This window comes from Rhipicephalus microplus, chromosome 7 (assembly GCF_043290135.1).
Source record: "Rhipicephalus microplus isolate Deutch F79 chromosome 7, USDA_Rmic, whole genome shotgun sequence".
Lineage (NCBI taxonomy): Eukaryota > Metazoa > Arthropoda > Arachnida > Ixodida > Ixodidae > Rhipicephalus > Rhipicephalus microplus.
Genome location: NC_134706.1, coordinates 51,480,362 through 51,503,149, shown reverse-complemented (window position 1 = coordinate 51,503,149; position 22,788 = coordinate 51,480,362). Strand labels below are relative to the sequence as shown.

The 22,788-nt window shown below is 44.7% G+C and overlaps 1 protein-coding gene across 1 annotated transcript in view; it reads left to right on the top strand.

The window, feature by feature from the left end:
* The window catches only part of LOC119180309 (uncharacterized), a 40,202-nt gene extending 18,103 nt beyond the window's left edge, over nucleotides 1-22,099 (top strand). The window contains exons 5-12 of the mRNA XM_037431477.2: nucleotides 7,646-7,788; nucleotides 8,886-9,097; nucleotides 9,738-9,882; nucleotides 11,914-12,104; nucleotides 15,608-15,799; nucleotides 18,483-18,558; nucleotides 19,438-19,490; nucleotides 21,386-22,099. Coding sequence (XP_037287374.1) covers nucleotides 7,646-7,788; nucleotides 8,886-9,097; nucleotides 9,738-9,882; nucleotides 11,914-12,104; nucleotides 15,608-15,799; nucleotides 18,483-18,558; nucleotides 19,438-19,490; nucleotides 21,386-21,505 — 1,132 coding nt within the window. The 3' untranslated portion in view covers nucleotides 21,506-22,099. The remainder of the gene's footprint in view (nucleotides 1-7,645; nucleotides 7,789-8,885; nucleotides 9,098-9,737; nucleotides 9,883-11,913; nucleotides 12,105-15,607; nucleotides 15,800-18,482; nucleotides 18,559-19,437; nucleotides 19,491-21,385) is intronic.
* The last annotated feature ends 689 nt before the right edge of the window (nucleotides 22,100-22,788 follow it).

Below are 22,788 nucleotides of genomic sequence, written 5' to 3'. Positions count from 1 at the left end.
ATAAGGTGCCATTTCTTTTTGTAGAAAAGCTTTCTGTGAGTCTTCTACATTTTAACACAGTGGGGACTTGAAATAGTTGGAGCGATTTGGTTACACTGATATTCAATGCACTCACCAGGACATACAGCCAAGAAAAACAGCAGCATGTTGTTGTTCTGCATTAGTTATATTTGTCTGTACATTTAGAGAACTTGGGACACTAGTTACTCAGATAAAAGCCTTAGGTGCCTCATCAAACATGATAAGTGACGGTGGGTGTCAGCATCAACATGAGATATGCAAAAAATAATCATGAAGGGAAGTATGTTACCATAATACATTGTCATCACCATAGAGTTTCCTACAATATTTACGTGAGGGAACTCCTGCGCTATGATCGTTCAGCCATCATGGAATAATGATATGTGGGGTTTAACGTCCCAAAACCACCATATGATTATGAGAGACGCCGTAGTGGAGGGCTCCGGAAATTTCGACCACCTGGGGTTCTTTAACGTGCACCCAAACCTGAGCACACGGGCCTACAACATTTCCGCCTCCATCGGAAATGCTGCCGCCGCAGCCGGGATTCGAACCCGCGACCTGCGGGTCAGTAGCCGAGTATCTTAGCCACTAGACGAACGCGGCGGGGCAGCCATCATGGAAATTATTGGTAGTACACAGATCCGCCTTTGCGGCTTCGAACGAACTTGTGGTTTTGTTGTGTTTTGACATTTGTATCAGTAAAAAAAAAAAATGAATCGTGAACTTTGTGAGCTGATTTGAATTGCTGAGCCCAAAAGTGTTACGGTGGTGCAGTGAAAGTGTTCAACATTTTCTGAACTCAGTCTCGCGACAATGTTGCTCCAGGCCTTGAGGAGCCAAGCAGAGCCAAAAGAAGGAAGATTACACGAATCCATACACTACCCATCATTCCCATGCTGCCTCAAGCACGGTGCATTGCAGCGCCCATAGACACTGGCACCAAAGTATGCTCTAGTGTATTTATAGGGAAACTCTGGTCATGGTGTCACAGGTCGACGAAATTCGTGATGCAACATGATGACGTCTTCACATGGCATTGTCAATTATTCGAAGGTGTGCCAATCTCGGGGGCACTGCGAAGCCGCATAATGTGTAGAAAGCTTGTAATGCCTCTGATCCCGGAGGCAGTGCAAAACCACACCGAGCTCAGAAAGTGTTCGGGGGGTCGATACAGGCGACTGAGAAGGAAAAAATTAAGATGGCTTTTGCTTATGAGTTGTCTTAGTCAAATGCATTAGAGACCATGTGATCGGGGATGACGATAGTGGAAAGGATCAAGGAGCCCTTTTCTTGAAGTAGAATGGATCATGCAAGTCCTTTCCTTTTTTGGTGTACACTACTACTTAAAACCAACAGGTAAGGAACATATAACAGAAATGGACAAAAATGGAGCCAAGGAAAGCATAGGGAGTGTATAATAGTAGACCATATTCCTAATCTGCAAGTGCACTTCTCTGCGATGCATATTTGCCCCTCTAATAGCAGCACTGGTCGTACTTCAAGTGGAGACGAGGTCCGAGCTGCATGTGTTGAGGTTTGTCTATCATTCGTGCCAATATCAAGACAGCCAAGTCTACATTTTTTACGTCATAGCACAAGAAAACTGTACTCAAATACATTGTTCTCAGTAAGTGGCTAGCTGCCATTTGCAGGGCAATCTGCATAGCAGGAAAGCTACCTTTACAATTATGAAAAAAGATCTTGTGAGGTAAAAGGGAATAAAGGAGCATGAAAAAACGAGTTCCCAGTGATGAGGACCAAGGTATTTATTATTAGGTGTTATTTTTTACCTTAACTTGGAGGATCTGCCGTAAGGCACACGAGGTATAAATGAAAGTTTGATTCATAGTCGAGCCTTCACATCCCAACGTCTGACCTGCAGCGAGAGACTTTGTCATAATGCAAATCTCATAAAGACTCTTACAATGAACGGTAAGAATAACCTCACATGTTTTTAGAACAGTTCTGCGTCTAATTAGCCGGCATACCGCTCGGCAGCGGACATACAAAAGAACGTAGCAGTGTGCTTGCTTGCCATGAAAGTCAAGACGAATCACAAGGCACGGAAAAGAAGATTTCACAGAATTGATTACAACCACACGGTGGTGCACGGTGGGGACGCCATGGAGCACATTGAAAGTACGAGGGGGAATATCGTGGCAGAGCAAACAGCTCGTTTACATGTAATAAGTCGACAGAATGCTGCACGACAAAATTTCCCAGCCATCCAAAAGGTTGTGGAGAATTTCAGTGCACAGTGCTTCGCACCCGCCTGCAAGGCTTCCCCAGGTTTTGTTTCTGACTACCTCCCGTCAGACCGCAGAAGCAAGAGACAGAGTGGAGGCGGTCGTCATTCGTCTACTCCAGACCACCATGGTCTAGACTGAAGTCGCCGGTGCTGCGATAGCTGTGGACAGGTTACACTCCCATTTTATTCATTTATGGTCGCCCATTTGCATGGTCAGTTTTGCGGTTTTGGTAGATATGTTGGGTCTTGTAAAAACGAACATCAAACGAATAAACATAGCAAAAAAAATCATTGAAGGAACGAATGTGCATGCACGCTGGTATGCCTCTGTTTTCTGCCGCGTGGTCTCCGCTGCCGTCGGGATCCTCAGTCAGCACGCGCTATCGCGGCAGTCGGGCGCGTTAGGTGCATTACTTTTTTGCTCGTGAGGGCAGTGATTGAGACGGCTGGAGAGAAACCCGCCGGCGTGCACTCTCGGAAGCCGTGGTGTGGTTGGGGCATTACTCTCAGTGTGATTGCCAGCGCTCGTGGCCGTGTGTCACGGCGGCAGCAGCAGCTGTGCCACTCTCGATGCTCAATTCAGCCAACGGCCTTACACTGGATATATGGCGCCATCATTTCTGTATATGTCACGACCTGTCGAGAGAAAAGCGAGTGATTTTTAGCTGGCCTTAATAATTGAATTTCAAGTCCGCGTGCTGTGCTACAATGTGGGGCTCGCGTGTTCTCGGAAGCCTCGGCTATAGCGTTCTCTGACCATGCTCAAAAAGTGTTGCAGGGTCCCTTAACGTCAGGCAGAGTGAAAATCAAGGTCAGAAGGGTTACTCTTCTCCTCCCCCCTCCAACCATTTGATGGGGGCGCCAAGTGTGGTTCCATACGTTCACTTACTCGGACCTGCCCATCATTGTTTAATGTGCAGGGTTATGGCCACACTGGCTTTTGACAATAGTGGTGGCCAATGATTACTGATGCATTAAATGAAATATTCCAAGAGCTGTCTACTTCCCGCATTAAAGCCCTAACCACACGTACAGACGATGCAGTGCGTGGCTGTTTGATGTGGGGTCGCGGCCTCTTTCTAGGGCGAGAGGAGCGTTCGCAAGCTGTGCGCCCTCTCTCTTTGTAGAGAGAGGGCGCGGCGGCAAAATGGCTCACGCTGGAACGTGTATACGTGTGGTCAGGTCTTTAAAACGCTTCAGTGCGTGGCATGCCCTCTCTTTATGCGCGCCCTATCCTTATGGAGGAAGCGGGTGCGCATTGAGAGAGGGCACGCCACGTGCTGACGCGTTGTAATGCTTACATGTGTTTAGGGCTCTGTTCTTTGAAAAATTAGGACCAACAGGAGGCCTTTGTGAGAAGCAAGTCGTCTCAATGCTGCGTGTCACAGTATGGCTTTGTCTGCGCTGACCATTGCGGTGTTTGAAGCGAAAAGGAAATGTGAGTCGTTCGCTCACTGGCTCTTCATCATGGCAGCGAGTGGACATGGTTTTAAAGTTAAATTCATGTTTTTTTATGCGCGCTTGACGCCTCGCCCGCTTGCTGACGTAGCAGAAATTATCGAATGCATGCTTACCGCAATGTATTTCCACGTACATCCCAGTCCCCACGTGGGAGCGGCCCGAGACACCGTGATCTGCGTATCAGAGGACCGAATAAAAGTTTATACAATCCAATTTTGCTTCATGCTGTAGTGAAATACAAATATAAATGATTAGTATTACAAATCCAAGAGATAGATTTTGTATTAGGTGCGAAGCAGCTCTTTGACTAGTTTGTGTAACGATGTCCCTCCGTCCACACCGCTCCCCTCCCGAGCGCTCGCCGCGTGTCAGCTCTCTCTTCGCCCTCTCCACCGCTCGCAACGCTCGATCCCACTCCTCACGTGGGCATCACCTCACCCACGCCACCTCTCTTCATCTGCCGGCGAGAAGCTGCGAGCCGGCGGCGCTCGCTTTGAGAATATCGCGGCGCCGACAATGTGGACAGCGTGCCGCTGCTTGTCGCGCGATCGACGGAAGGTACGCCGTCGCAGCATGCTTCCCGCTAGTGTGCGCGTACATTTCGTGGCTGTCGCCGGCGTTGCAAGGGTTAGCGAAGCCGATCGCATTCACGAATGGCGATGTCAACACCAACGAGGCGCGAGCAAGGGAAGCCGAACGCAAGCGTCGGCAGTGAAAGACCGGCGACTCCGACGAGGTGCTAGTCAAGAACACCGATCGCGTTCGAGAATACAGACGGCGCGCGAGTAACACCAAGGAAGCCGACCTTTCTTTTTTTCTTTATTTACCAAGGAAGCCGACCGCATACGTCTTCAACGCGTCCCGTCTCTCGTGTCTGCTTTTCAAACTAATGTTTATTCGAGCAAACGCTACACCGAGTTTCGCTTCAAACCGTTCTTCGGGCACCCGCGTCGACGCCCGGTTCGAGACCGGGCCAACGCCATGCGCACCGCTGCTGCTTCGCATCCCATGAGGGTTCTCTTGGGGAAAATGGACCATAGTTTTATTGGAGTGTAGATGACGTCAGGGCTTTATCCAGAAGTTCGATCGGGAGGGGTTGGGAGGGTACCAAAATGCAACGAAGTCCTGTCTGTGAAATGGATGGGGTATGGGTATAGTTGGGTTGTTCCGGAATATTTTTTAGGTTGGGAGGGAGGAGGGGGGGGGGGTGCCAAGATCTTCACGGGTGGTGTTGTGTTAAGGGAGGGGGATGGTTAGCTAGATCTAAATGCCTGGATGTCGTAAATGGCACGTTTCAACGCCTCGCTGTGAATGTATTTCGTATTGACGCATCTGAGCGCGGCAAGTGCATACCGAATGGGTCTCGTATTTCAAGATGGATTCGTTCCTCGGCCGCTCGAAAAACCCGGCCGACTCCTTCGCGCGCTCGAGTTTTCGCTGCGTTTTTCCTCTCCGTTTCGCGCCGCTCTCGCGTTTTACCGCTACCGCCGCGCGTCTTCGGGGAACGTGGCTTGGAATCTCGGGTTGCACGCGCTTTGAGCTTTAAACCGTCGTTTCCTTAGTCTTTTCTTTGAACTTGGTTTCTTCATTTCTTTCGACTGTGCTTTCTTGCCTCGTGTCTAGCCGCGTCTGCGGGCTTGGCTGTTACTTAACGTCGCTCCTCGGCGCCGTGCCACGCGTTGCTCGGCGCTGAGACGCGCGCGCCTTTTCCCTTCCCCTCCCTTTCTTTTCGGCCGAACGCGTTGAAAGGGAAAAAGGAGGAGCAGGAGTTGTGGACTCTGGCGTCTAGGCGGTGGGTGAGAACGATCGAGAACCCGGAGTTCTATTTGCAGTCGGGCGAGCCCAAAATAGCGCCTTCCTCTCCCCTCCGTACGTGTGAGAAGGGGGGCAAGAGTTCCCGCGCGACACGTTTGCCAGAGGAAGTCAAAAGGGGGGGGGGGGAGGAGGCTTAATGCCGCGCTCGCGATGCAGCGAGGCAAAGCTAGCTTTCAGGAGTCCTGTGTGTGTGTGTGGGGGGGGGGGGGGGTGACGGGAAAGAGAGACAGATTATTTGGAAGCGTAAACCTGGCACAGGTTTCTAACACCCATAGCTGGAGAGCTGGCAGCACAATTTGCCTTTTCTTTTGTTTTTGTTACGCTCCCTCGCCTCAACCTCCTCCTCGCGTCTTTCTCGGTGTCGGTCTCGAGGAAGGCTTGGGCTCCTGCCTCTGAAACGGGCACTCTTTCGGCTCCTGACCCGCCGACAACGCTGCATCTCTGAGGTAACAGTCTTACGAGTTGAGTTCGCAGCGTGGTGTTTGTATAATATTCGTTACGTGCGGTTGTGTCTGCAGGGACCCTTTCTCAGTTCTGTTGTGTGTCTCACGTTGCACCGGCTGGGTTCCTTAAATGGACATCCAGATAGAGAAACGGTGTCTTGGCTAGCTAGCAACAGCAAAAGTGGATTATTTTCGCTTATTGTTTTTACCCATGTATTCTTAATCTGTCGGGGAAGCAACTTGTTTTTTTTCTGTGTGTGTGTGATGACACAAGTGAGGCCTGTTCAGAATATTGCGTGACTTTTAGCGTGGAGTTAATCATCGGTGAATAGCATGTCTTTGGACTTTTAGATAGCCTCATTCTGAGCCTAATTCACAATAATCTTTGTGTACTTCGTTTTGAAGTGAGTAAGCTGCATAGCTTTTTCCTCAGTTTTTTTTAATAGTTTTTTCTTGTTTCTTCGGCTATCTGCTTGGGTTTCAGCTGGGCGATTGCAATAAGAACTTAGCCTTTGATTTGAGTTTGCTTATTGCATCTTGTCATTCCTGAATAAATGCACATGTTTGTGCTTGTTTGCCTCTTTTCAAGTAGGGAATAAATTGTCAGCCAGATTTGTCAAAAAGGTAATTTTCTTTTTCAGCTTAAGCATAAGCTCTAAGATGCATGCAGTTTGCAATTGCATATGCAACTATTGTAGGATACTGTAGGTTTCTGTATAGGTATCTTACAAAATGGTGTCGGCATAAAGTTCAATTCTGACCAGATGGAATAAATTCTGATTAGTAATAACTAACTGTGGTTTGGTACAAAGATAATTTAGACAGGCTTATTGCTCATTGCTTTGGGTTCAGCAGATTAGATCAAGTTTTGTTTGCGAATGTGTAGGTTGGTCCAGTGAAGATTATGTAATATATTTGTAATGGCTTTATATAGGATGTAGAAGTGAGAGAGCATATTTAATTATGCTATTTGTGGGAAAAGATTTACAGTTATTAGATCTAGCTTATGCTGTCCTGTCACTGCCTTTACTGTGTGGAGTTTCATTTACACCTGCACATGTGTTATTTCTGTTGTTATTTTTAGATATGCAACCATAGGTGTGTAGGGTAGAGTGGCAATTATCAAAAGTGCTGCGTTGCTAGTGAAGGCAGGTGAAGTGGATATATTTGCCAGTAATAGATGGTTCTTCAGTTGAAAGTTAGCCATCATTTGATATGTTGTCTTCTTTATAGACTAATTAGTAAGTATCGCCTTCCAATAGGTTGAATCGAACGTCATTTGGCATTGTGTGCTTTGCTAGCTATGAGTGCTTTTACAATTACAATAGTTCTGCCCCGACCCATTGGTTCTGTGACTAGCATTCTGATACTTAGGCTGAGGTCGTGTGTTTGATTCCTTGCTGTGGCAGCTACCATTTAAAGAAAATAGAATAAAAGAAGTTCTAGTGTAAATGACCCGATTAACCAATTCCAGGTGGCCTAAAATATGTTGTACCATTATCCTGTCTTCTATTACAGCTTCGACATCTTGGGCGTTAAATACCCACCAGTGATTCAAAGAGCAGGCTTGTCCGAGAAACAAATACTGAAGGCAATCAGTGTGCAGTTTCTCTTTTCATATTCACATCTTTTCATGTGCTTCACTCTTCCGCAGGCCTCTGGGCGGCACGTTACAGACTTACTTCGAGAACCTCTCGCTGAGAGGGGAAACAGCGCGGGGGCTCAGCTTTGGTGGCGGAGCACCGACGAACTTCATTCCCTTCAGCCCCGTAGATCCGTGGGACCAGAGAACAAGGAGTGAGCCAAACATTTACAGCAATGTACACTCAAACCTCGATATAATGAATTTGTGTGTAACAAAGTATTGGTTATAATGAAGTTGCTAATAGCTTTGGCATGGATTGTGTTACAAACATTCGTTTATAACGAACTTTAGAATATAACAAAGTATTTTCGTGGCAGGTGTGACTTTGTTATAATGAGGTTTGAGTCTAATGGGGTTTGAGTCTGGGCAAATCACTCGCTGCACTTACATTACATGGCCCCTTCTGCGAGCCTATTTGTCTTATTTTTGTCGTCAACCATGAGACACTGTACAACTGTTTGCATTGGTGTACAAGTCTAGAAGCTGTTTACTCGAATGGAGTGCCGCATCTGTTTTCTATAGAAAGTGCCCGGTTTCAACTTCTATATTTAGTCTGAGTTATGAGTCGTGGCAATTCGTATGGCTTCACTGGTGTTGCTAGAGCTGTCCTATAACAAAACAGTTCCAAAACAAAACTTGCTGTCACTTCAGATTGTTTGAACATAACATGTACTAATTGGACATAGTATTTTCCCATCGATGTCAGAACAACTCCCTGCTTTCCGTGTCTTCTGTGCATAAGAAGCTGGTTTGTAGTGCCTAATGACGTCGAGGGCAATGTATGGCGATAGTGGGCCAAACTCAGCATTAACAATACACTCAAACCTTATTATAACAAAGTTGCATCTTACACAAAAATAAGTGCTATCTGAAAATTCGTTATAAAATGTATATTCCTAATATTATACCTGTTGCAAGACCATTGTTCATTTACTTCATTCTAGCCGATATTTCGTTATATCCGAGTTCGTTGTACAATAAAACCTCATTGTAACGAAGACGGATATAATGAAATATTGGTTATAATGACGTAAATGAAAATAATTGTTTTGCAATAAATAGTGTTAGGAATAACCTTCATAACGAAGTTTTGAATATAGCAAACTTTTTTCTTGCGAGATGCAACTTTGTTATAATGAGGTTTGAGTGTAGAGGGGTTTGAGCGTGTATTGCCTATACGCATACAGTGCTATCAAGCGTCCAGATTTTTACCTGCAAATCGAATAGAACTCACACTTGATTCGTGCAGGTTCTGTATCACCGCCTCAACAAGAGAGGCAACCAGCTCCGATTCAAAGGATGTCATCGGAAACGGCAACGGAGCCAGCTACGGAGCCGGCTGCACGGCCCGCTTCAGATTCCGCAGCAGCCGACAGCAACGGCGAGATTGAAGACCGACCCGCACCCATCCGAAAGTCTCGGCGATACAGCGACCCACCGGTGTTCTACCCACAAGTTGATGTAAGCAATGTGCTTCTCATTTGTTCAACTGTACTTTAGTGCATGTGGTTCGTTTACGCATTATTATACTTGCTTAGTGTTTATTTTTTCAATAAGTAATGAAGAGTGCTAAAATATGCTATATTTTGCTAACGAAGGGCACCTGATTGTGATACTTAAAGCTCTTTACAATTGTGTTCTTTATTCCTAGTGTTCTGTTATTTCAGCAGGATCTCACAGGAAAGTAATACAAATGTGCTTGAGAATAAATTCTTCGCCTTTAATCAGCTTTGACAGCAGATGAAACCTCGCAACTAAACAAAGATGGGATCAACAGCACGCAAATGATTGAAAGCATGTTTGCGCTGCTAACCCCCTTTTTTGAAACATGTACTGTGGTACTCAATATGTGTTGTGACATCCTGGCCATGGTAGAAGGGGCCCGAAGCCAGAACTGCAAGACTGGCAAACCTGAAATTGGTTTTAAACATACTGGTAGTCTAAACAGTGTATATTTCGATGACTGTTTTTCAAGTTGGCATAACCTTGCAGTGTTGGCAGCTTTGAGCATGTATGGCATGATGCAATGCATATTCGGCACAGCTGTAGCCTGTGACACTATGCAAAAGCATCGGCCCCTAACAATCATTCTGATGTGCAGGGAGCTGCAGCATTAAAGGAATTGGAGGGTCACCTGGAAAGTGTCATCAACGACCAGGAGCGATCGGCACTCAGGGAGCTGCACGAATACCTTGTTACAGACAACGGAGCTTGGGCCCTTGGAACGCCACAGCTCGACCTGTTCAGTATGTGTGTCTCGATGATGTTGTTTCGTTAACGACTGTTAATATTTGCAGTGGTGTCTTAAAGGTGTACTGACATGAATTCGAGATATCACAAAAGGGTCGTTTTTTTTTTCTTTCTTTGGTGTGCAGTGTCGACACTGCTCCCACACCAGAGTCAGCCAACATGTATGAAACATTTCCTTTGACATTAAGGTTTTCGCCGTAGAGCATCAGCAAACCATCCTATCTCAGTGGACATTATCTGGATGAGTGAACACACTTAGTCTGTGAACTCTGCATTTTACATGCAGCCTACGTCACAGAAATCACTGTCAGGATCGCAAAAGATAATGCACATATCGTTGTTTACTTGTAGCACAACAAGCAGATGGCAGATCTGTCGTTAGTGGTACGTCGTGAGTTACCTTCTCAGGCTGATGTCACACCATCACCAGTAGTGGTGTTTCAAATACATGCGATGCATTCTCAGGAACCACAGTAATCTTTTTATGGTTCTCGAAACCAGTGTTCTCCCTTGGAGCATCGATAACAAAAGATTCAAAAGTCGTGTCAGTGCTCCTTTAAGCTGAAGCACTGGAAGCCTCAGTAATCGTTAAAAGTGCTGGAAAAGCAGGTGTGACCTGTGTTTTCGCGATTAAAGCACTGTACTATATTGTGGTAAAAATGAAAAAAAGAGAAAAAAAAAGTGATATGAAAACTAAAACTAAAGTATGCTTAATACTAATATCAAATCAAGGAAACTAAGTTTCCAGCAATATTCAATTCTAAGATGTCAGTTCAATGCAGATGTGGACATGATGAATGGGACACACTTAAAAATTTTCTATGCGCGAGCTAGTGTGTTGCGATACTTGATACAGGCTGATTTTGCCAAAGACGTACCAGTGCACCGTCTGTGCGTCATGCTGCAGTGATTCATGCAATTCAATCCTTTTTATTGCGAAAGCAATTATATGGACACTCTCAGCTAGATATCACCGCCAGCGCCGGCATTGATGTCATGCACTGTATATGTATGCGTATCTATATATATGAAAACGCATTAAAGAAAGAAAAATCCAGAAAAAAGACTCCGGCGTGCAGAATCGAACGTGGGACCTCCGCGTTGTAAATGCGAGGCGTTATCACTGAGCCACTGTAGGGTACCTCTTTGGACGTTCAAAGGGCAAGCTAGTTATATCTACCACTTACAGCTGTTAGCGGACATCTCAGGGGGAACTATCGTGTTTCCAGCGTTATCTGCGAGATGGTGCAGTGAGCGCGCGGTGGCTCTCATCTCTCACGCGTACTTTGGCCCACGTAGAGAATAAGGGGGTTTACGCTCAATCGCGTGCCCTTATCTTGCATTGGGAAGGATCGTATGCTCGTGTATGTATTGTGTTTTAGTTATCGGGTGCACAAAGGTCACTGCAATCATTGCGCATCCTCCGTTTGCGAAAAGGGACGCTGAGACGCTTATTCGCGTTCATCTGTACCTGTGAATACGTTTCGTGCACCATTGGTGCGTGAGAAACGCGGGGCACGTTTCGATGTGCTTGCTATCCTGCATGTGACCTTCCGTTTTTTTTTTTTTTTTTTTTTTTTTGGTCGCGTTCATTGCTTCGCCTGTGCGGCAAAGCTGTGACTTTGTCAGGCTGTCTATGTTACTTGAAAGAAACCATAATTTTTTGCTCTATGTGCAAGTGTGATTGCAAATCATCGTTTCAGCAACCTCAGAATACATTGCAGTACTCTCAAGTTATAGAAACGATGATGTGTAATCATCGTTTCTGCGATTGAAAACAGACTGAAAAAATCTCACTTTCACTTTTTATTTTTTCTCAAATATTAGTTTTTGCCTTTCAACCTTTTTCTACAGTCAAATTTTATTCACCAAAGTCGCATTTCTTATGAAAAGAACTTTGTAATACTATTCGCGAATTCGTGATAAACATATATTTTTAGCACTTTATGGAAGATGCGGCTTCTGTAGTAGCCGATATTTTACGCTTTCACTATCAAAGCTTCACCATGGTTGCCCACTCTCTGCAGACAAGTTGCTGACTGACCCGGGCCTCTCATCGGCCGTGCGCCTATCGCTGCTGCGGGTGCTCCAGGCGGCAGCGCTCAAGGAGGACGTCATTCTGTTTCTGCACCAGGACCGCAAGAGCCACTGCATCATGAGCTACGTGTACCGCATCGAGAGCCTGCCACCGGAAGAGCAGGACGAAGTGCTGAAGCTGGTATGTGCGTGAAGTGCTTTTCCCAATCATATGGGCCCTAAAGTGTCCTAGTAATACACTAGAGGAAAATCTGGCACTGTGTCTGTGACAGCTGCAACGCATGACGCTTCACCCAGCCCAGAAGTTATGGGTAGTACCACAATAACTCTCATATAGTCAGAGGTGTATTTCGGGGATAGCAAACGAGAGAGAGGAAGTTGTCGCCCTAATATAGCCCGAGCATAACAGAAACTAGAAAAAAAAATCACAGCATATTCATGGAGTGAATGATGATGAGTGGCACAAAGCGTTCGTCTGTCTGTCCGTGTGTCGATGTGTCTGTTCATGTTTGTCCATCTGGTCGGATACGCCTGATGCAGGACAAAGTTAGACTACCATATTTACTCGATTCTACCGCACCCTCAATTGTAACGCGCACCCGGTTTCCACGACGAAAAACAAACAAACAAGACATCGATTGCTATGTGCACCCATTTTTCTCGTTGGCCCACATGATCACACCTCTCGGGAAAACGACTCCTTTCAGGAGCGTCTTTCGTTTAAATGTGAGGTACGGGGGAAGCTTACGCCTATCTGATGTGCAACGGAGCATTGCCGTCACTCTAGTTTTACCGTGGCCCGATGTCAGCACGCGAACTTGCTTCGCCCCCTTCTTCTCGCCAGTTGTGGTGCCAGGCATGTCGAAGTAAAGAGGCGTCTGATCTGCATTCCCGATTTGCCCGAGCAGGTAGCCGCTGTTGTGCCGCAAGCTTAGGACGAACCTCTGAAAACTGTGAAGCTTTTCTTCGTACTCCTTCGACAACTTTTGGCATATGCCCGTTCGCCTTCCGAGGGAAAAGCCTTTCCTCTTCATGAAGTTAGTTATCCAGCACCTGCTCGCTTTAAACTGGCTCGGCATTAGCCCTTTTTCTAAGGCTAACTGCATAGCCTGCACTTGGAGCAGTTCTGTCGTCACGTGCCGCTCACTGCTCAATCTCATACTCGCCGTGCAGCTCTTCAATTCGCAGAAACCGACCCTGCTGTGGTCCACTGAAGCCTGTACGTGAATCTTTGCTGTCAACAATATTCTGCTTTTGTTTCCCCCAGTCTCGCACGCACATTTTGGGAACTCCGAACGACCGTGATACGGCCCGATTTTCGTCCGTTTCGGCACACGCGATGACTTTTCTTTTAAAAGCAGCATCGTGGTGCACTCGTCGAGTTTTTGGAGTCGGCCCTTCCATGCCGTCGATGCTAATGCACTACCAGATGACGAACTCCTCAGCACACGTACGAAGTGCCACACATGAGAAACACAGGCACAAATGGCCAACGCGCCATGCCGACGCACGTAGGGGGTGGCCATTTTGGAAATGCCAATGGCAATAGAATGACAGTATTCATTTTTTTTCGTACTCGATTCTAACGCGCATGCGATTTATGAACTCGCTTAACCGGAAAAAAGGTGCGCATTAGATTCGAGTAATTACGGTAACAGGAACTTCGCCCCTGAAATTTATTCACACACTTATTCATTGTCATCCGATGCGGTTTATCTAAAACACTCTTGTCAGAGCTGTCCTCCCACTGCACCTGACCTTCACTGCCATCGAGGGCGTTTGAATGAAATCGAGCATTCCTCAAAGGCACAACGAACGAGTGCCACGGGAATGCAGACCCAAGCTTCGGCAATCCATATGCACAGCATGGCTGGCAATACCCATTTTAGCCAACCGGCAGAGGTCACATTGGCCTTCCAGACTTCATCCACTCCATGTACATATGCTTGATGTTTATATAGGCACAGATCAAGGCGCTGCAGCCCGGATGTCCTCCTGGGGCAATGGCCAGCTCGGCGTGTGGGAGTGGTGCAGCAGCTGGACGTGACACTGAAACGTGTCGAGCACAAGTATCGACAGGAGTCCCAGTAATGCTTCATTGTCCGCAAACGAAGTCTGTCGATTCCCGTTCAACTGGAAAATGCTTTATTTTTCGGCCCCCTGAAACTTTTGAGGCCACTGCACACAAAGGAGGCTTCCGTCTGTTTCCTTCAACTGTAAATGCTTTGCTCGTCTACACCAAACTGACAGTCCATGCGCAGTTGCCAATGGTTTTGGCTAGAGCTGTGCAAATAGCGAAATTCTGGGTGCGAGGCGAATTCGAATGTTGGAGTGTGAGTGCAAATCGAATCGAATATTTTTTATATATTTCTTGAATACTTTTGGAATAGTAGTTCGAAGTGGAATGGCGGGGAAAAACATTTGGAGAAGATTCATAAGCCTATTCTTATGACCCAGCCACATGAAAGTGTTAGTTTTTAACTTGTTTATGAAGCTCTGGGACAATGGTATTTTATAGTTGTCTCATTGAGAATGAGGCAAATTGTATTTATGTACATGATTTGGTGCAGCTAAAGTGTTGCCGGCAACACCTCAAATGTGAACGGCAAAGATGCTATTTCCTCAGCCTCTCCTCCTTTTCCAACTTGTGTGGAAGCCCAACTGATGTGGGGGACAAGGGTGTGCTCCCTTCGACTTAGGAGTTCAAATCTGCGCGCAGACGTCAACATACGAGAACATTTGAAATTTTGGGTGCTAAAAATCTTTGGTATCAAATTTTTTGGACTTTCTGCTCGAATTTCATGTCCAAAACAGCATTGAGCCGCCAGCTCTACATCCGCTACAACTATCATCGATGCTGTGTTGGAACCAGCGTTTTCTTGAGTCAATGCATAAGCGAAAGGCAGAGCCTGAAAGGCGGCTTTACTGCAATGCGAAAATGTGTTGAGGTGAATGAGGTGAAACAGACTGATCCATATATATATATATATATATATATATATATATATATATATATATATATATATATATATATATATATATATATATATATATATATATATATGAGAGAGTGATTGGGGTGAAACATTTAGAAAATCTGAATGGGCCATTGCCTATCGCATGAGTGTATTTGTCTTTGGGAAATTCTAATGGTTCAAACAGTAAAGTTGCAGTGCAAATCGAATGGCAAAATTTATTTTAAAAATATTCGACATTTTGAATATTGGCACACCCCTAATGAAAACCTATAATGAATAGGAACAAGACAAAAAATGTGTTTGTGATGTATAGTGTCACAGCTCGATGCTGTCTGGGGACATCTTTGCATTTTTTCACTTGTCCTCGAAAAGTGGCCTCATCGATGCATGTATGCGCTATTCCCACTCGGAGTGTTCTTGCTATTTCGGCTGGATTGATTGATCAATTGAAACAACTTTAATGAGGTCCTACGGGATGCGCCCTACGTAATCCTAGAAATTAGATTGACAAGCATTCCAAGTGTTCAGGTTGAAAATGGTGTTAAAAATGATCAGCGCACGTAGAGGTGTTCCTAGAAGTAAGAAGTAAATGCTAATCCTAGAAGTTGTTAAGTGTGAAATGGTATGCGTGATTCTTTGTGTGCTACCTGTGTCTTACGCCATGTGATGTTTTTGTTTGTTTTTTTCACCTTTCCCCTCTGCATAGCTTTGCAACCTGTGCAGCAATGTGAGCAGCTACGACTGGCTTCTCTACATTTCCGAGTGGAGCGAGGAGGGTGGCCAGTCATGCAACAACGCCAAAGCCACCGTGCGCGCCGTCGTCCACGGCCTCCTGTGCGACAGGCCAGAGGCACAGGAGCGTAGCGCCGCCCTCATGTTCAACCTCTCTCTCAAAGAGGTGCGTTTCGCTGCCAGGAACATGTGACAGCATTATAGTAGATTGCTGTAGATTCCCATTAAATGAAACCTAAATGTACCAGCAATATTTGTCCCATTTGACAAGTTTCAGTTACTGAGAGATGAACGAGCGCGCAGAACTATAGTATGAAACCAAGCATATTAGGCGCAGCTGTTCTGTTGAAGCAGCGGTTTCATTTTAAAGGGGCCATGCAACACTTTTTGAGCATGGTCAGTAAAAGCTGCTAATCGGTAGTAGAGGCTCCCAACAACAAGTGAGCCAAATATAGCGCAGCACGCCGCCTGGAATTCACAATAAATTCTTAAAGTCAGCAATAGCTTTCTCTTCTCTCGACAAATCACGGAATTAAGCCCAGTAAGCCCATCTATCAGCCATTGGCTAATTTCAACATGGCGTGCTCGGTTGTCACGGAGGTCGCCGCGAGTGGCCGTCACTTTTCCTGCATGCGTGCGCGATCGCATTGAAAAAGCCGCATATTTGAAGCACAAAAAGAAAAAATGCTCAAAGTCACGAGGCGCGAGTGACGTTTTTTGTTTGCCCCTCCCATCTTCCCTGTTCAGCTTCCAGCGTTTTCGTTGGGACAAGAGAAAAGAGAATTTGATTGCAGCGTGTGACAAAACTCCGCTCGTACTGGATGGATTCTTAAAATTTTTGCGGCGTTCAATTTGTGAGGTCATACGCTTTTCCAGTGAAATAATTCCATGGTTACTCAAAAAAGTGTTTCAGGGCCCCTTTAAGAGATTTCAGTTTGGATATGCTGCTATTATGCGAATATCAAACCCCGAATTTTATGGGGTTTGTGGGAGTGGGAGACAAGAGGGAGAAGTCAGGTAGCCTTTCTGCATTTCTCGTGTAAATCACTTCACACGTGAACCTAGCTGATCCATAGATTGGTGCATATGTTTGTACATGTTTTCCAAACTGAATACATTTCAACTTTCACTGTAAGAAAGAGAGAAGCCTGCTGCAGTGGCGTAACGGTTGTGGTGCTCGGCTGCTAACCCAAAGGTCGTGGGTTTAGTGCCAGCTATGGCAGTCGCGTTTTCATGAAGACAAAATGCCAGGTACCCAGGTACTGTGTGATGTCAGTGCACGGTAAAAGACAGCGGGTGGTTGAAATTACTTGGGCCGTCCACTATGTCTCACATATTAAAAATCAAGGTTTTTGAACGTGAAACCTCGGGCATTATTAATATAGAAAAGACAACTGACATACCACCCTTCATAATGCTCTTCAATAGAAGAGAAAGGCCCAGAAAGAAAGCACATGCATGCACAAGAAGAGAAGGTGTTATGGTTGTCTACTTGACTAAAAACGAACTTGCATAAATTCCATGTCCAACTTTTGGTAAACAAGTGTTGTGGTTGAAGGAAAGAAGTGGAAATTTTAAGGACGCGTTTTTTTTTTTTTTTTTTTTTTTTGTAAGACACATTGATAATGAGAACTAGCAGACAACACTGCCAAGCAAAATACAGGTGATATTATTAGAAGTAACTGTATTGTGATTACGAAGAAAAAAAGTGGATGAATTGTTGACTCATCTTTGGCAGGGACTATACCTGTGACCTTCGAATAACGCATCCGATGCCTTACCACTGAGCTGCGGAGGCAGTCATCCCCGCCTCCTCTTTATATGGTATATATGTGCATTTAAACATGGGAGCGTCAGTCAGCACCGCCTGTTGCCGGGGCGGCAAGTGTGGGAGACCTTTTTGCCTGCTGGCGTCACGTTGCACACGACCTTATCACGGGCCCCGTCGCAGTGGTCTAGTGGCTAAGGTACTCGGCTGCTGACCTGCAGGTCTGGGAATCAAATCCCGGCTGCGGGGGCTGAATTTCCGATGGAGGCGGCAATGTTGTAGGCCCGTGTGCTCAGATTTGGGCGCACGTCAAAGAACCCCAGGTGGTCGAAATTTCCGGAGTCCTCCACTACAACGTCTCTCATAATCATATGTTGGTTTTGGGACATTAAACCCCACATATCAATCAAATCAACCTTATCGCGAGCTGACAGCGGACCAATAATCCCTCTCATACAACCTATTTTGATTGGCGTACCAGATGAGCACAGTTGCATCAACGACTCACCGATAGGAGAAAGCACTTTGCATTGCTTAGAAACCACTCAGAATGTACGGTAACCTGATGTTATTTTCTCGTTGAAAGCTTGCCTTTGAAAAAGGGGCGTACTCAACAACCAGACAAAAAAGTGCTATGGCAAAGCTAACGCACAAGGTTTTTGTGCTTAAATATTGGATGCGCAGCTGCTATGCATTTGCACACACCAATAATCAGGAAAGGGGGGAAGCCAAGTGATGGCACAGAGCAGTCTGGCAGCCGATTGCAATATGCATTGATCTGGCACCATCTGTGCATACATGATTGCCTTGCTTACATATTCCCGCTTTTTTCGGGGCATCGTATTGCTCCAGAAAAGTAATTGTGCAACACGTCCTCGGGCAAGCCTACATTACGCAGCGCTGAAATGCCGGATTTAGGTTGTGATTAGATTCATGCTACCTTTCAGTTGATGTTTTATTTGTTATAGTTCTGACTGTAATGCTTTTTTAAAATCCTCACTACGATTAAATGCGTAAGTTCTGCAACTCATTTTTTTTCAAAGCAAGGCGTACTCACGAGTACCGCGCTTCGCTGTTGCAGCTGTTTGATGACACGGCGACCGAGCTGTCTACAGCCGTCCTCCAGTACCTGCATGGAGACGTCAAAGAGGAACAAGGTATGTCGTTCAACACGTCTCGCTCACTTTGTTTTGTATGCAGTATGAAATTCACCTTTATGGGCATGCTCATCTTTCGCTAGCTTCCCACAGAATTCAGGGACATTCAGCATTATCATTCTATATAGGTATGTAATGTGCAATTCCATCTGTTTTCCCTAATATAAACAAACGTTTGGTAGATAAATTGTGCCTGGAGAGTAAAACTGAAATACAGTAATTTTTAACGCTAGCATTTGTTTATTTGAGCCAGACAGCCATCTACTCTTTCAATTGCATAGGAACAGCTTTGCTGAACTGTAGTATCAAAGATCAGTGTATCTTATTCAGAATGAATGATGGCACGATTGTACAGGCCTCTTTTTCAGGTTTCAAGCTTCAGGTTTTTTAAGTTTAACTGTAGGAGCGTGCATTTTCACTTTAATCGATAAACTTTTGCCATGCAACAAACCTAACATACACAATGTCTTGAGAAAACGCCTCAAATAGTGGAAGCTAGTGGGGATGTTACCTGGGCCTTTCAGTGTACGTCCAGGGCCTAGTTAGGTAGAGTGCGAGTCGGGCTGCTGCGCTTGATAGAACAGCTATTGGACATGTAATTATTTATTAATATGTATAAGTTAATTAACCCAACAATATGAAGACTTATTGCCCTAAAATTAGGGGAACAGGCACAGAGAACTTGCTTTTTGAAAACTGCTCTTGAACGTGAATGGCAAGCGCATAAGTACGCCTTAATAATTTGCCACTATTTCAAAAATGTCCCGCTTTGTCAGTATGTCAGCACGATAGACCAAGGCATGAAGTTTGTTTAGCTTTTGAGACTACGTCATGAAAGTTATTCGAACCCCTTTTTTTTCTTCTCTCCTTGTCTTGTAGCTTTCTACTGCTTAACGGCGCTTCTGCGGTTTCTACAGATCAGCTACAATGATGTGAGTATGCTGGTGCTTGTTTTAAAATTTTATGGGGTTGTTCGTCATTGATTGTCAATGGCGGCAAAGTGAAGCAAACAACAGTAGACTTGTTAAACAGTACCTGAACGCACCAGGAAAACATGTCCCATGCAGCAGGAGTTTCGTTTTCTGAGAGATGTACAGCGGTGCAGAATGCCAGTACTAAACCGATCATATAAGGATATTTAGGATTGTATAAAATTAATAATGCATCCGCTGTCACCTTATATATGCATGTAGTTTCCTTCTTCTTAACTTGTACTTGTTCATCAACGCTGCTCCGACGAAATTCTATTGTTACTTCTGATGTGGCTGCTTTTTGTGCTTTTCTTTTTGCTCCCACTCCTGTAAAAACCCTCCAAAGGGTAAATAGTGTGTTGAAAATAAATAAATAAATGAAATATGGGAGACTGCTGTTCCATTTAAGCAGCAATTCCGTTCAACTGAGTCTACTGAAGCGTATTTTTCTTCGTGTGGGTGATACTACCGAAATTTATGCTTTGTCACAGCAGTGATGAATCTGTCAAGCATTATTTCAAAACCCCGAAAGACGCGCTTGCCACTAACGAAATACATCTTAGACGTGACTAAAAGTTACTAACCCTCGTATTCAGAAACGTGCCTTGACCTCAATTTCACTTGGCACCGCCTTCTATGAAGCGCGTTCAAAACGTGTTTCTTCTGCATTCAAGGCGGTGGCAAGTCAAGTTCAATTCGAGGAGCATTTCTGAATATGGCAGCGAATCCTGCATCGGTTTTGTTGTACCTGTCTAGGTTAGTTTTCAGCAGAGCTACTTTACGGTCAAATAAACAACAGATTAGCAACATATCGCAAAAGTATGAAAAGATGGCACTGTATACTTATTTAATGTACTGTGTCATCAATTAAACTTGATACAGTAAAAGCTCATTAAGTGAACACCTAGGTACTAATTTGGGCACATTCTGTGGTCCAGACGAGCATACATATTTTTTATAGCATCAAACTCTCGCTAATCGGGTCATATTGAGCCATAACTCAGTTAATTCAGACGACTTTTGGAAAGCACCAAACATGAAGTGCCTCAAATGTATGACACAAAGGTGCCAAAATGGTGTTTGTGGACAATCGAAACGAGGCGGCGTCATCTGTATTGCCATTGCAATCTGCACAAAACTGAATAGAGTCACTTGTGATGAAAAGTGAATGAATAGAGTCAGGTGTGATGAAGATTGCTATTTTAAACTGCTCTTGTGCAAAAGTAAGGATTTTACGTATTCGTCCAGAAAAGGAAAGTGTATTGATGTAGTACATAATTGTTTGTTTTCTTGATATGTTTGATAATTTTGGATTCAGTTAATTCAGGCATTTTTTCCAGTCCTGTGAAATCCAAATAACGAGATTTACTGCACTACAATTCTTTTCCTGCCATATTTTATTCATTATAACAAATAAAAGCTGACTATTCTGTTATTGCACCCATCCGCCAACACACAAATATATTGAGTTTCTATGTGAACTTGAACAAACTATAACTTGATCTCATTCTCAGTTTACAGTAGACTCTCAGTAACCAGAACCTGAAGGGACAGTGAAAATATGTTTTATTTAACAGGAGTTCCGTTTACTGAGAGGTGAACATGGGTGCGGAATACAAGCCCGTAACCAAGTATTGCAGAGGCAATAGTTCTTTTTAAGCAGTAGTTGCATTGAACAGATTTCCGTTTACCGAGAGTGTTTTTCTGTTGGAAACATGTATACCAACACTTAGAAATTACTTGATTGACCGCTATGTTGAAAGCTTACTCCAACTGTATCATCTCAAGTCATTGTAAAATGAGCTCACACAGATGGTCATGGAGCAAGGGAACTTCAAACTGTCACGTTCTCGCAGGTTCCCGCCCTAGTGAAAATGCTCGGCCCAGACCTGCAGAAGTTTTCCGGCGCTTCGGAGCGGGTCAAGAAGCTCGTCGACGAGATCGGTCTCAAGCTCTCAGTGTCGATAACGGCATGACGACGCTGAAGCATACGTGCAAAGCGTGCCCTCACCAGTTTTCTGAATCTGGGTGGGGTCTCGAAAGGACTCTAAACATCACCCCACTCGTTCTATAATTGAGGGGGATGCTGTCATGCAGTTCAGGTTGTGACAACGGAAGTTACAGCAGACAATCGGCGAGATTTGGTGCTTTGGCTGCCCTGCGGAGCTGCTCTTATAGAAGAGTAGTGATGCATGTTTTCAAGGTTTAAGAAACTAGCATGTAATTGGCACCAGTTTGGTCCGACAGGAAAGCACTTCGACAGGGATCACCTGAATCTGATAGCACTTTATCCTTTAATGCTCCTATGACGTCATCATAATCAGGACGTGACAGAGAGTAAAATTTACTGACACATTGTCGATATGCTAGTTGCCAGGATGTTGCCCACGGAAGATGTGCGAACATGCTGCGCATATCACTTCTGACTGCGCCTCCATGTGACATTCACAGATGTTGGAGAAGCACAGTGTCACGGCATATCATCATGTCACAAAAGGTCCATTTTTCTCTCATGTACAAACAGCTTGTTTTAATGCAAAAAGAAAATAAAGTACATTTAAAGCATTGCATCAGTATTCTTTTAAATGTATCCACAAAATGGATCTGTTCCCAAGTTTTAGTCACTTTTTGGGTACTGAGATGTGAATGTTAATTATCTGCTTTGAATTGTTCCATTCTTTTTATTGTAAACTAAATAAAAGTTTTAATGACATCACAGTTTTAACTCTGGCACACAGGGCAGCCAACTGCACGAAATTTCACCGAGATGCCTACATAGGGATTTTCCCTCTGGCTGCACGATCTTGTAGTCTCTTGCAAGCTTCTCCGATTTCCCCTGATTTGTTTTTTGCCTAACACAAACACAAAAGGTACCTCGTTTGAATCGGTTGTTCAGCTCGCAGGCAAGTTGTCAGTTTTCTGTTACCTGAAGTTCACCGATAGGGCAATTTTTCCATTACAGCCACGCAACGTAGAAACTTTTCATATATTGTTGCCTCGGATTTGTTTTCTCTGTTGTTCTCGGACGAAGCTTCTCAGATATTACATTTGTAGGTGCGGCTGCTACTGATTGAATGTGCCTTGTTGAGATATTTTTCAAAGCAGAGTAACGTTAAATTTGGACGGCTGCTCCGTGTTACAAACAGCGATAGCTGTGACGAAGTAATTTGATGCTTTTTTTAGTTACGTCGCAATTTTTATCCCAGGAAGAGGATTTTAGTGAACAATTTCAGTAGCATATCCTACTTAACGAAGGTTG